Below are 12,338 nucleotides of genomic sequence, written 5' to 3'. Positions count from 1 at the left end.
AAATCACCACACCAGGATATTAGGTGAAAGCTGCCCCCTAGGAGTGGGTATTACATGCACACATATATATAAATGGAGTCTTGTGAATGCATGAAGCATCATTGTTTTCTCTTCATTCAGCAACACATTTAAGCAGCAATGGTAGGAGTTGCTGTTGGTTAACCTCTGCCACTGGCAGGCCCCTCTGGAGTAATTAGAGGATCATGTAGATGCCATGTGGGAACTTAGTATCACTTACTATCCCCTTGATTCCCCCTCTGCATTTTCTGGGGTCAGATACACCCCAGGGGTGCTCAGCTTGCGCCACCCTGCAATGGGGCTGAGCAGCCGAACAGCCAGGTACACCCTGATTCCATGCCTTGTACCAGGCTCTCAGCTGCATTTTGCCCTGTCTCTGTCTCAGGAGCTAAGTTTGGGCTGAATGTGGGCTGCAGTGGTACTGGGGCATGTATGGACTTGCTGTGGGGTTACTGTAGTGGTTTTTGGTTCACCAATCTGAGTTTTCCAGACAATGCACCAATTAGTGTAGTGGGTTTAGTGCTGGCCAAATGCCAGCGGACCCACTAAGACCCACTAGAATTATTTACTCATTTCCTGCTGTGAGATATGGGTTAGGAGGAGGGCAAAACAAGTTCAAAATTTTAAATGGTGTAAAGAAAACTTTATTAACAGAACTAAAAAAAAAAAAAGAAATCAGAATAAACCTTCAGAACTCCTCTACTCCCCCACACACCCTCTTTTCTTTCTCATTGACAACATAAATAGACAGAACCTAGAACTTTCAGTCAGTTTACCACCTCTAGGATAGTTTTTCTTCAGTTTACTTGGGGAGGGGAGTCTCTCTTGCCATGCCACAGAGCCTTCGCCACAAGAAACAGTTCTCTCATGGCTTCAATGTCACAGAAAATCAGCCGCCCAGGAAAGGAAAAAATCTGTTCGTAGTGTTAAAGCCCCTCCCATGCCTTGCAGCTTTCCCACAGCTGCTTTCATGGGCCATGTCAAGTTATTGGGGTGCTATTTTAAGGATAAGCTGTTCTAGCATAAAAACAAAAGTTCTCTTCTTTTATCTCTAGGAACACAGGATTTCTTCTTGTGTCCCTGGGGCACTGTTTCTCATCTGTCTCATCTCTCTCTGTTCAACTTCTCATTGAAATCACAACTACTGCAACATCTATTTATTTCAAGACTGGTTCTTCTGCTCACAGCTGTAGTTAGAACACTACATCCCCTCAATGCATTCCATGAATTACTGGGAAAAACAAAGTCTGATATACCAAATATATCTTCACCATAGCCTTACAAAAGAATTTCAGCCCAAGACTAAGGCATCTCCTGAATCCCATCTAGCATTTCACTCCTTCTTCACTGACCTCAGTGTCCCATGTTATTTCCTCTACATGTCTTCACCCTTTCCTTTTCCTGATTCGGGCGGGAATTGGTGTTCATAAGTTTGTTTGTTCTCAAGCTTTATCAGTTGAAACAGTTCTTACAGAGTTCTGCAGCGCTGAAAGGTTGATCTCATCCAGGCCCTGCAATAAAGGAATCGCTGTGTCTTTTGCTGCCAATCCTGTGGTCCCTGCTGGCACCGTGCAAGCCACGCTGGCTGCTGGTGCCACCCCACACTTTTCTTTCATGTGGGGCGCTGGAAAAAAAGAAAAAAAACCTGCTGCCACTGTTTTTGTCCTTCTGTCAGCAGCATAGCTGGCTAAAAGCAGCTAAGCAAACAAAGTCTATTGCGAGTCATGCCGAGATAGCCACAGCTGCACAGTGCTGCTGCACTTGTGGCGATTTTGGCCACGCAATCCCGGCAGCGTGGCCACTGATGGACCAGGCCGGTGGTGGCCACTCCTGACCCTGGCTGCTCCTGGCCTTGGGGCTGCCTGCAGTGCTGGCCGCAGGGCCTCTCCCGGCGCTGGTACCGGAATAATCAAAGTGCACTTGCGAACCATGCTGAGATAGCTGCGGCCGCGCGCCGCTGCCCCAGCCATGCGATTTCAGCTGAGCAACCCCAGCCGCGTGGCTGCTCCCAGTCTCGGGGCCACCCTCAGCACCGGCCGTGCGGCCACTCCCTGTGCTGCTCCTGGCTGCATGGCTGCTCACAGCATTGGCATAGTCCCAGCGGCATGGCCTGGCATGGCGGCAGCAGAAATCTCAGCTGAGCCATGCACTGACCTGGCCATGCAGGGCCGGCCTGGCCAGCGCCACAGCAGAGCCCAGGCAGGCCCTGCCAGGCCAGTGCCCAGTTACCTGTTCAAAGGCTGGAAGCCAGAGAGCTTTTGCCCAGGCTTTGTTCACTTTTAAATGTGCTTTTCCACAGAGGCATGTTCAACTCTTTTAAGTGATTTAACCAGGTGTCAATCTTCAAAACTAGCCAGGTGATCGGCTCTGCCAGGTCCCCACAGGGAACCATCCCCACAACCTGTGGACTTTGTCCCCCATCTGAGAGCCAGACTTCATTAAACCACAGCAGTTACTGAGATCGGTACAGAGGATGCAGGGAGGGAAAGGTGCTGCAAAGGCCTGAAGACAGCACAGCAGAAGAGTGAAAAGAGCTTGTGCAGGTAACAGAGAATTCTGTTTCCAGCAGTAAAAGGTATTGACTCAGCCAAGCCTGAAGGATTGTGTGCTGCTAATAACAGAGTATTATTACTTGTGGGTGGAGGATCCTGCACCCACCGAGAGGAGCATGACCTCAAGGAAATGCCAACAGGGAGCAGCAGCCCTGCCTCAGACATACAAGATTTGTACGGTCAGGATTTATAAGCAATGATGGGTTTCATGACAGTGGACTCCTGAAGTGCATAAAAGCTCTTTCCAAAACTCAATTTGTTGCCAGGGAGGTACATATAAGCAAGGGGTTTTATGAACTGATAGCTGGAGTCTCTTGTTCTCTCTGTTGCACAAAAGAAATTCTAGAGAAGACCTCTTAAGCACAGACCCTGTGGGTGTGAGGTTGTGAGTGAATGAAAACTATAAGACAATGCCTGTGAGTGGGTAAAATCAACCTTCATGGGGGTTGGGTGTGGGAAATCTATCGTGGATTTTTGCAAGCCCTTGGATTTAGTCTTTTCTCCATTAATTTCTTGTTGAAGAAGGTGCTATTGTATCGCTTCATTCTCAGTCTGCCTAAGGTTACCCATGTTTTCTTTTCATTGCCCCTGATCCTTGATAACTGGAACATAGTGCAGGATATCCCTTTCAACATACAATCAGGACTGCTCCAGGAAGCCCCAGGACTCTAACCATGATATAGTCTAATGACCTGCAGGCTATTTAAGAGGGCAAATATATCTAAGTTAGTAGTCAAAATGTTGATCCAGTGTAGGCTGAATTCCTGGGATTCTCAGCTTTTCATAGCCTCCAGACCATGGATGAGCTGCATCCCCTTTCCAATTACTACATCACTGAGCAGCATAAACCATCAAAAATGAATAAGAAAATGTAACGCTTTTAGCTAGAACCCATGGGAACAAAGTGTAATGATTTGCTGTGCCTTTCACAGAATACTCTCTGCTATGCTGCCAGGGAGAAATGTACAGATCCTTAAATAAAAGTAAATAATAGATAATGTCTCAGATGATAGCCCTATAAATAGATGTCTGTCCTGGTTTATGACTTGAAATTTAATTTCTTGTACTCTACTCACTGCACCTAATTGCTGTGTAGCAAGTTTATGCTCCACACCCAGCTACTCTCAAAGTCACTTATTTCCATGGTTAACTTTTGAATAATTATCTATTCCTGTAATGCAATCTGCATACAGGAATTTATGACATTTTTCAGTACTGTTCAGTGAGAATCTCATTTTTGTTCCTATATATGCATGAAATTTTGGGGGAGCAAATTACATTTCTCACTGTGATTGAGTCCTGTGGAGTTATTTGTCTAGGTACCAGCTTGAGGCTCTAAATATTTGTTGGAAGCAAATTCCATTTAGATTTGCAATTTGTGAACCTAATTTTGTTGCAGTTGTAGAAAAAAATTACTCATTTGAAATTAATATACACAGTCTACACAGTCATAAATGTTACTACTCAATAAGAATGAAATATTGGCATAAAGAATTATAATTATTTTCTTCCTTTTATAACTTGCATTAATTTTTTTAATTTGTTTTTTTGGTTATTAAGGCTGTGGAGATTGTACTCAAGTCTTTTCTTCAGAGATAATTCTAAAGTATTTAATTGCTTTTTGTTTTTAAGCTGAGATTCTCACTAGTTCCTCCTACTGCAACAGATAATGCATGAAATAGAATACCAGATAACTGCAGGATTTCTAACAAAGGTCACAACAGTTAAATGCACCAGGCATTAAGAAAACTCTGTATGCAAAGCTAGGAGGCATAATGAAAACTGGGAGGCTTTATTCCACTTTAGCCAAAAGAGATTACAAGAAGGACATGAGGAAAGGCTGTGGAAACTACAAGCCGGTTAGTCTAAAATCAGTACCTGGAAAAATTATGGAAAGGATGACACTGGGTGCTAAAGAAGAGCATGTAAAGGACAAGGCAATCAGCAGTTTTTTGCAGCTCATTCACTGCAAGCTGACAGGTCATGTACACCTGATCTTCATATTTTATTTCCAACTATTGTTAAATTAAGTACTGAACAAAAAACCTGCTTTTGCCTTTTTTATGAAATAATGTTTTTTCAGTCCAACACATGAGTATCTATTATAATTGATGAAAGGATAGTGGTGTATTTCTAGAATTCAGTTATTGAACTAATAAAAGAGTGAGATTAAAAAACCTGTTTGGTTGGGGTTTTTTGTTAATTAAAATGCTGAAGATATTCGTAGCAACCAGGGACGCTGGAGCTGCTCTGTCCCAACATTGCAACAAGGTTACTCTTGATGTGGTTTGGTTTTGATCAGTCTTGGCTTCTGTGTTAAGGTGAAATGCCCTCCATCAGCAAGGTTAGATGGAGATGTAGTGTTGGGGCACATCTTGTGACTTTGTGTTCACCGCCCAATGTCACACAAAGTAAACAGAAAGGGTTACAGTGGCCTCTGTTGTTCCTGCTTCTTCCTCACCTGGGTAATAGGTGTTTTAATTACTCGCAGCCAATGCAACCAAATGTATCTCACTGTTGAAAAAAGCTACTTGCACTTGTTCATTTTTTATTTGATTTTGGATTTGAATTTATATTTTTATCTTTCAAAGCACTAGTTCTTTCAAAGTAATTCTAATTTTTCTGAAAAGTTAGCTGGATTTACTAAGTTTGAACCATATAAAGAATGTTGAATTCTTTTATCCCTTATGAACTGCCTCTTCAGTGTACTCATTTTCCCTTGTCTTGAAAGTAATAGAATTCATTGTGTAGTGGTATTAAAAAGTTCAAACCTTGAAGTCTTACTGTACCAAACTCAAAAATAATGGAATTTTTTTCCTGAAATGTTGTGGTCTGGGATTCCATAAATTACAATTTTTGTCCTACAGAGAAAAGTGTAGTTTGTGTCATGTCAATGGGACTCACGGTGAGCGAAGATGAATTGGCTCCTGCCAAGATGTGCAATTAAATGTCATGAATTTTCTTCTGTATAGAGAAGAAAATTATTTTCTACAATTTAAGGCAACTTTTTGTCTGATTGCTAATATTTGATTTATTCTTGACTGAGATCACCATGATCTTAATTTAATATCTGAACATTAATTCTGTGCCGGTGTAAGACAGAACTTTTCTGCATCTGAAAACAAGTAATCCTGCATTCATGGTCAGTTGTCTTCAGAGCCGCACTATAGAGCCATCCATCGTAAATACCAGTGTGAGAAAAGCTAGGCATCTGCCTTTGGCAAGAGGTGAAGATAAGAGGAAGTGTAAATGATGCCATAAATCATGACAATACACACCAGTAGAAGCTGCTGGGCAGTAGCACAGCCACGGGGATGATCGGGCAGAGCTGGCAGCCAGGCTAGACCTGAGAGCCCAACGGTGAAAGCAGAAATCCAGGAAGAAGGGCCCTGAGCTAGGGAAATCTGAACATCCTGTCTGGGTTTTCTAGGCAGCCCCACACTTGCAGGAATGTAGGATATGCTCAACAAAAGTACAGCTTACTTGCTATATCATCAAAGTAGGGAAAATGCAGTTTCAATTGCCATGAGAGGTACAGCAAGAACAATAGATCCTTGCTGTAGAGCACTCAGCTCTAGGGAAGGGAGAGATTTCTTGTTCCTGAGACAGTTTTCTAATAGTCCATGATTTTCTAATCTAAAGTACAGAAATAGATCTGTAACACCTGACAGAGGCCTAAGTTTCAAATATAAAATCTGGATTTTTGCTTTAGGTGCCTACATGAGCTAAATGTTTTTGATAGAGAGGAGCTCTTTAGTCAAGCAGATAAAAACATGGAAAGTGGCAAGACTAAGAAAGTGAAGATAATTAAGTGGGCTGGGAGCATGAAGAGAGTAGTAGATTCTTTGCTTTCAAGTCCAAGGGCTTTCAAGAGCAGTGTTATGTAGGAAATTAGATTAGGTGAGGGATGATGAGAAATTCTCCCCTGTCTCTAAAGTAGCCTAGCCTTAAAGCAAGTTTATAAGTCAGCTGAATTTAGTGGAGCTGTTACAGCTATAAATGTATCTCCTCTTTAGGACTGACTTCCCAGTAATGTACGGAAAATAATTTAGTAGACTCTTGTAAAAAGAAAGACATTTTCTTCTTCAAAAGTTGCCTTTTCCTCACACCCTTTTGCTTTCTTTCCCCCTGAGAAATAAGGCAACCTATTTCAGTAAGCAGTGCTTGCATTTCCCATGGGTCCTTTGCCTACCCAGCTCTGCGCTAAGTAATTGCAAATTGTCAGGATGACAGAAATAGCTGTGCCTGCATCCAGTTAACTCTGAAATGAGTCACTGAATTGTAAGGAAAAGTGGAGCAAAATTCTGTGCCTGGGGAGAATATCCCACTGTGCCCTGTGTGGGTCTGTGTGTGGGTTTTTTTCCCAGGTAAAGGATAGAGTAGTGCTATTCCCAAGGGAAGTCTCTGACTCACCTCTATTCCATGCCTGGGAAGGAGCTATAGGAGAAGCTGACAGTTAAATGTAGAAAATGGATTACAGCTATGGATTCCCCTGAAGAACACCTTTTCTTTTAACCCATTTGCTGGGAGTAGGTACCACTCAAAAGCAGAGAATTTTAGCAGGCTATGTATCTCAGTGCTACTGTGTAGTTGGCTGTTGCTAATAGCAAAGATTAAGAAAAAACTCATGGAAAGAACTGGACTGACATTGATCTATTCAGGTTTTTCTTACAGGACCAAAAGGAAGGGGACTGGAAAGCATTGGAAAATATGGTTTTAAAGCTCTTCAAACAAGTTCCTTCTGTCATAAATCCTGGAAGTTGTATCCAGTGTTGTGTCACCAAGAATTTCAAGGAAGCTGCAAGGAGAACAAAGCCATAGGAAATAACAAAACCCTCTCCATTGAGTTGTGACTAACAACATACCATGGAAAACTATACAGTTTTGAAGAGGGGGTTGGGTCCCAAACCTTGAAAAAGGGAATGGAAATATCCTACGACCCAAATTTTAAAGCCTACCTCTGCAAGATGTAATGGGTTTATGACCCATAGGTATATGACCTAGGGCTTAATATGAACCAAAATCACATTTAAACCTGATTGTGTAATATACATTAAAATAAAGTTGTAATTTACCATATCCCAGTCATGATGTGATTGTATGTTTTTTCTATATATGAGTGGTCAGAACTGAAGGTTCATCTAACTGATGGGGAGAGCAAAAGAAGCAAAAGCTTCTTTCACTTTGGGGTTCCCTGTCTTGAATATATGGTGCCTTTTTTTTCTTTTTTTTTTTTTTTTTCTTTTTTTTTTTTTCTTTTTTTTTTTTTTTTTTTTTTTGCCTGTAAAAGTCAATACACTATTTGAAAATGCTCATGGATTTTAAAAATTGAGTAGTTCTTATCAAGGGAATCTTTCACCATTTTATTAGCTCATATAGAAAATGGATTTCCCCTGAGTAATACTAAAACAGATAAAGCTGAAAACCTGACTAGAAGATGAATATCTGTCAAGTATAAGAATCTTCCAATGTAAGAGAAATCTGAGTTAAACAAAATTTGACAAGATGGACAGAACAACCAGGAGCAGTGACGATTAATGCTTAGAGAATAATGGAAATAGTTTTCACTGTTGCTTCAAATGATAACCAAAAATCATCTGCCTACTTGGGATTTGGAATACATGCAAAATAATGGAAGTAAGCATTTTTATTGCTTGGTTTATTGCAGGCGTTGTGTCCCTGATCTCCCTGGCTGTGCTGTCCTACGAGCGCTACAGCACTCTCACCCTGTGCCACAAGCGCAGCGATGATTTCCGCAAGGCTCTGCTGGCAGTTGGTGGTTCTTGGATTTATTCCTTGGTCTGGACCGTGCCACCTCTGCTTGGTTGGAGCAGTTATGCGGTAGAAGGCGCAGGCACAAGCTGTTCAGTACGCTGGTCCTCAGAGTCAGCTGAGTCCACGTCCTACATCGTCTGTCTCTTCATCTTCTGCTTGGTTGTCCCCGTGATGGTCATGATGTACTGCTACGGGCGCCTCCTGTACGCTGTCAAACAGGTAAGCAGCTGCCTGCTCTCATAGTGCAGACTGCTCTCAGGCATGTTCTGCATTTCTATTTCATCAAATTTGGAAGTTTTGATGGTAGAGAGAAAATCAGCAAGCCAAAATGAAATTGGAAAGACTGCAGAAATCCTCAAGGAAGGAGCATGAGGTTTTCAACAATCTTAATTCTCCTGAAGCTCCCAGTCAAAACAAAGAGATAACATCATACAGATATGGATTTTGTGGTTGGTAATACTGTGGAAAACAGTATATGGGAAAACCAGCATATCAGAGTGAAGTTTGCATTTGTGATGAAGTAAAAATACATGTTTACCTGTTTATGAATTAGACATCCATGCAAATACTTCTTCCTGGTTTTGGAGAATAACATTTAATAATTTCTGCTCCTTAATCTCTGGAATCTTAACTCTATAGTAATGTAATTCAACTGTGAATTTTTTGAGTTATCCCAAGGATCAGCTTCTCCTTGTAATTCTAGGCCGCATTTAAATTTTCCTTCTAACTACAACCACCATTACCACTACTACTATTACTACTGCTCCTCCTACTACAATGATACTTCTCTCAGTGGTTTAAGGTGCATTGCAGATATTCCAAAATGAAACAAGAGACCCTGAAAAGGGTGTGGTACTGTGAAGTTTGAATACTCCTGGGACAGTAATGAAATGGTTTAATGATGAATGATGAGAGAGGAATTAATGTATAGGTGTTCTCTATAAAGCAATTCTCTAAAATGTTCAGATGAATTAACTAAGGGTGTTAAAAGGAAAAAAAGCAGTAAATCCCTGAAATGAGGCTCTCCTACAGAATTAAAGTGAATGTAGTTTGCTTTGATTAGTCATAAGGAATTAAGTTTGATTGTTTTACACAATTTGTCAAAACTTTGAGAAGAGTTAAAGCCCAAATGGGAAATCTTTCGCTCTTTGAGTACTGAGTGGGCCAGTAAAATCCCTTTTATGAATCACACATTAGTATTCTTATTAAAAGTTGTGTAATATTAATATGGAAAAAAATTCCTGTGATTGTGAACCATTCAAGTGAAGTATCAGTCCATATCTGACCTCTGGACAACAGTTTCTTTTCCCATCACCTCAAAGTAAGAAGCAGGATCTTGGAATATGTGGTACTAAAAACATGCAGAAGATACATGTTTCTTAAAATTTTGGCTTCTCTTTCCTTCAGCCCTCACTGCCCTTGCTGACAACAGTCTTCATCCACAATATACAGTTACTTGTATGGATGAAGCTTCTGTAGCACATACTTTAGCCTCATGCTAAATGTAGACTTGTGTTTTTCTCTTCACTTTTTTTTTTAATATAAATTCAGTTATATCAAAGGCATTCATAATCTCACTGATCTGCCTAATTGGTCTCAACAAATTGTGACAAACATTCTGAGGGAACAAAGTATTATAGAAATTATATGTGTGCTCTATAGCCATTTTGTATTTGGTCATGAAGACTGGGTATACTGGGTGGAAGATTAGGTTGATTGATGAATCAACTGTCCAGAGGGAAAAAAAAAAAAAAAAGAGGGAAGGAAGAGCATTTTCCACAATTCTCTCTCCACCATTCTTCTCATGCCTTCCAGAGTGATCTGCAAGCCTGTGGGGTGCTGAGGTAAGACAATTCTGAGAAATTTTGTAAATGGAGGAAGTGAAAGAAAATTGAACCTGATCTGCATAACCTGTTGGAGGGCCAGGCCTTAGGGAACTAATACTTGTTAAATGTAAAGGCACTTCAGTGAGGATTAGACCATATCTTTAAAGTTGTTATGACTAGGGCTCCTAAGAGCTGCCTGAGTATTTGTGAAGTCTTGAATAGCTAAACCCTAAACTTTTACACAAAATGTCTAATGTTTTCTTAGTGCTTATAAAAGATTTTCTTGATAAGTTATATTCACCAAAGAAAATCTAAATCAAAAAACTTACCAGTCCTTAGCTTTCTGTGATGTACCAGGAGCTATTTTCACCACCATAATCCTAAAACCTTGCATTTCATATTTTTTTTGTGACATATATAAAAATTCTAATGAACATACTATGACACAGTCACTGAAGTACAGGCTTCTTTCCTTTTGGTCTGAGGTCCTTTAACTGTTCTGTAATAAATGGGATAGTTCATGAAATGTCTAGTATGTCATGTTTCAAACTAGAGGAAGAGATGAGCAATATGCAAATGAACATATAGTAGTCCTTATATAAAAGTACAAAGAGTAGGTAGGATAATTTTAAAAAGGTTGAGAAAGTTACAGTCATTGTAATTCTATAACTTTCTGGTGCGGACAAAAAAAAATTAATTATCTTGCCATTTTCTGGCCTTGTACATTAAAGTCCTTCTGTTAATACCACAAGGACTGTGGTATGTATTTGAAGAAATATGGGAGCATGACATTGTAAGTGCGTTATCCCAAATTCAGCTCCTTGCTACGTTTTTGACTGCATTTCATAATTTTGCCACCTCTATAGACATTTTCTATGTTAGAGCATTGAAGCAATAATGGTATTACACCCAGAAATCAGGAGTTATGTCATTATAAATAGTACAGTGTAAATTTATTGAGGTGGAAGAAATATCTTAAGATATGTGGGATAGCTAATGCAAGAATTGGCATGGTGCCTTCATTTTTTCTTTGTGTGGACAATGATTATAGGTCTGCCTTTCTCTTTTTCTTCCTAAATTTAGTCAGATGCTGCAGCATATTGTCACTTGAAGCATTAATAGATCCCATGAAGTCAGATGCAACCTGTGTAATTGTATAAAGGATTTCATTAATACAGGTTTTATGAAAGATCATCTTTTCAAGGAATTAGAAGTCAATAACATCCTTGTATAAATGGTGTTAATAACAAATGCCATTAAACAGCATTAAAACACACTCCACCACTATCTCAGAGCTCTTGCCATTTATCACGCTTGAAGATCCTTAGGTATTACATTTTTCTTTAAAGTTATGGGGTTTTTTTTCCAGACTGGCTTTATCTGGATGGTTGAATCTGATCAAAGGGGCAAAGTTTTCTCCCTCACAAAATTTATTCACATGTGATTTATTCATGCACATTCTACAGCACAAGAGAAGGAAATTAAAGATGGTTTATTTTTCCTTACACAATCATGGGAATTTTTTTTTTTGAGTTTTTGGCTTATGATGCATCTCTGTGACTCTACTCTTTCATTCCCTCTGGAAAAATGTTCTTTCTGAAGTCAGTGTCAGTTGTTTACATTTTGAAAAGTGGGCTCCCAAATGTGGAATTACAGAGATTAGCATTGTGATCACTGTAGCACAAAAGACACAATGTGATTAAAATCCTCCACTGAGGGGCCCAGAGAACTCATGTGAACCAGCCTAATGAAAATTAGGAAAACTTTTAAAAAGAGATCTTTTCAGCCCACATTATCTCCTACTTACATGCAAAAATCCTGCCCAAGGACAAGAAGAGTCCCAGAAGGATGTTTCAAGAAAAGATTTCAGTTTGGTTTTATAAAAGACTCTCATTTCATTGTCAATTTTCTTCCATTGAAAGTCGTGCCTGAACAAAGCTTAGCAACTTTTCGTGAAAAGTAGCTAGGACATAGAAAACAATAAAAAGGACTGTAAGCAGAGCACAAAGACTTAAACATGCAATTCTTACTCTGCAAGAGACTGTGTGTTGAAGTGGGCAAAGGGCCAATGTTTTATGGGGTTCTGGAGTAGATGGACTTACAACGTGACCTGATAGTCCAATAGTGTAAAGGTTTTTGTTTTGTTTATTTTTCCTGTCATTATTCC

General features: G+C 40.0%; 1 protein-coding gene across 1 annotated transcript in view; it reads left to right on the top strand.

The window, feature by feature from the left end:
* The window catches only part of LOC128804257 (pinopsin-like), a 75,128-nt gene that overhangs the window by 18,278 nt on the left and 44,512 nt on the right, over nt 1-12,338 (top strand). The window contains exon 2 of the mRNA XM_053971879.1: nt 8,239-8,564. Within this exon, the coding sequence (XP_053827854.1) occupies nt 8,239-8,564 (326 nt within the window). The remainder of the gene's footprint in view (nt 1-8,238; nt 8,565-12,338) is intronic.

This window comes from Vidua macroura, chromosome 2 (genome assembly GCF_024509145.1).
Source record: "Vidua macroura isolate BioBank_ID:100142 chromosome 2, ASM2450914v1, whole genome shotgun sequence".
Taxonomy (NCBI): domain Eukaryota; kingdom Metazoa; phylum Chordata; class Aves; order Passeriformes; family Viduidae; genus Vidua; species Vidua macroura.
This window is presented reverse-complemented; position numbering and strand designations above follow the sequence as displayed.